This window comes from Empidonax traillii, unplaced genomic scaffold, assembly GCF_003031625.1.
Source record: "Empidonax traillii isolate 1590-97213 ecotype Southwest subspecies unplaced genomic scaffold, ASM303162v1 scaffold1770:size85425, whole genome shotgun sequence".
In the NCBI taxonomy this organism is placed as follows: Eukaryota; Metazoa; Chordata; class Aves; order Passeriformes; family Tyrannidae; genus Empidonax; species Empidonax traillii.
The window spans coordinates 22,601-24,716 of record NW_020956963.1 but is presented as its reverse complement, the minus strand read 5'-3'; the positions used below and the strand labels follow the sequence as shown (position 1 = coordinate 24,716).

The window sequence follows — 2,116 nt, the reverse complement described above, 5'->3', positions numbered from 1 at the left end:
CCCAGGTGAGGGTCCCTGTCCCTCGGGAATGCCAGGATGATCCCAGGGATGGCAGATTCCCGGCGTGGGGCCGCTCTCACCTCCAAACCCCACGGCCCAGTTCCTGTTGGGGTCGACGCCCACGCAGGGGGACCCGGCGTTGAGGGACCTGGTCTTGCGCCACAGGCGGTTCTGGGGACACAGGGAGGGGAGTCCCACCCTCTGGGGATGGGGGGCACCAGGGCACAGGGAGGGAGTCCCACCCTCTGGGGATGGGGGGCACCAGGGCACAGGGAGGGAGTCCCACCCTCTGGGGATGGGGGGCACCAGGGCACAGGGAGGGAGTCCCACCCTCTGGGGATGGGGGGCACCAGGACCCGCAGCCCGAGCACCACCAGGGCTGGGAGGAGGTTCACTGTCCCTGTGGGGAGCAGGGGGAATGTCCCTCCCCACCCAAGCCCACGGAGCCAAGACCCAGGTGGGCCCCCACGGTGTCAGGGCACTCACAGCGCTGTGGGTGTAGGCGAAGCCGTCGGGGTTGGCCACGATCTCCAGGAAGATGTCCATGGTGTCCAGGATGGCCGTGAGCGAGGGGTCCTGCCCGTAGGCCTCGGCGATCTGCAGGGGAGCGGGAATGGGATGAGGGAGGAGCTGGAGCAACACCGGGGAGGGGGTGCAGAGGAAGGGGTGGGGACCCCCAGCTCACCTTGTTGGCCGTCCAGACGCCGGTGGCCTGGGTGACCCACTCCCGGGCGTGGATGCCGGTGTCCACCCAGGCGGCCGGCCGGGCAGAGCCCCCGGTGCTGAACTGTGGGAATCAGGGAATCCCTGAGGCTGGAAAAGCCCTCCCAGCCCATGGATCCCCCCTGTGCCCCATCCCCACCTTGTCCCCCAGCCCAGAGCACTGAGTGCCACGGCCAGGCCTGCCTGGGACACCTCCAGGCCTGGGCACTCCAAACCTCCCTGGGCAGCCCCTGCCAAGGCCCCACCACCCTTGCCAGCAACAAATTCCTCCTCAGGGCCAACCTGAGCCTCCCCTGGCACTGGCACAGCCTGAGGCCATGTCCTCTCCTCCTGCAGGATATGGGGGGCCCCAGAACCCACCTTGAGCACGAAGAGGGCTCTGCCCTCGTAGCTCTGGCCGATCTGGATCTTGCTGACGAGCCCAGGATGATCCTCCACCAGCGTGTCCATCCAGGAGTAGATCTGGAAGGAGGAGCTGCCGGCTCAGGAGGCTCACCCTGGGCTGCCTCTGGGGTTGGAGGGCCTCCAGCACCAGAGGAACGTGCAGGGCTGCCCTGGAGGACACCTGGGGCTTCCCTGGAATCCTGGGGCTTCCCTGGAGAAGACTGAGAGCTTCCCTGGAAAAAACCCCAGTGCTTCCCTGGGAAAGCTCTGAGATCCCCCAACACCATCCCAGCCTCCAAAAATGAGGTTGGAAACATCTTCCAGCCCCAGACCTGCCCCAGGGGTGTCTCCCCTGCCACCAGGAGCATCCCCACACGGATGCAGCCACGGCACAGGTGGGGTGTGACCCCAGCCAGGCACAGCAGACCCTCTCCAGGGAAAAGCACCTCGTCCAGGGTGTGGTAAGAGCCGAAATCAAACGTCCTGGAGCTTCTCTTGACCCTCCTGGTCCTTACCATGGCTTCCCTCTCCTCATCCAGTAACTCCTGCTTGGGAGGCAGAGAAACCCCAACACCAGAGGCTGGAGGGAGGTGGGGGTTGGGTTCTAATTCCGGCTCCCCGTGGTTCCCGAGGGTCTGGCCCTGCTCGGGGACGGAGCTGCTCCCGCTCCTGTTACCTGCACGTCCTCAATCATGACGCTGTAGGAGAAGCTGTGGGACTCCAGGAAGCCTTTGACTGCCTGCAGGCTGGGGAAGGGCACCCTCAGGTCGGTGGGGTGGTGGGGGAGGGAGGGGTGACGCCAGAAATCCACCTGGGCAGCAGAAGTGGAGCTGCAGGAGGGAGCTCAGCCCCACCCCGTGCTGGTGCTCAGACTCTGAGCCCCCCAGAACCCCAAGGAGCCTCCCAGGAGGGATCTAGAGAGGCTTTGGGACACAGGCAGGGACATGGATGGGTTGGCCTCACTCAGTGCATCCTCTACTCAAACATGTCTCAGCCCAGGTGGTTTCCG

The 2,116-nt window shown here is 65.6% G+C and overlaps 1 protein-coding gene across 1 annotated transcript in view; it reads right to left on the bottom strand.

Moving 5' to 3' along the window:
• The window catches only part of LOC114070973 (carboxypeptidase A1-like), a 7,171-nt gene that overhangs the window by 2,008 nt on the left and 3,047 nt on the right, over window positions 1-2,116 (bottom strand). Inside the window, exons 3-8 of the mRNA XM_027908609.1 lie at window positions 1,784-1,918; window positions 1,554-1,652; window positions 1,084-1,185; window positions 686-787; window positions 487-597; window positions 81-171 (exon numbers count right to left, since the gene is read on the bottom strand). Of these exons, the coding sequence (XP_027764410.1) occupies window positions 81-171; window positions 487-597; window positions 686-787; window positions 1,084-1,185; window positions 1,554-1,652; window positions 1,784-1,918 (640 nt within the window). The remainder of the gene's footprint in view (window positions 1-80; window positions 172-486; window positions 598-685; window positions 788-1,083; window positions 1,186-1,553; window positions 1,653-1,783; window positions 1,919-2,116) is intronic.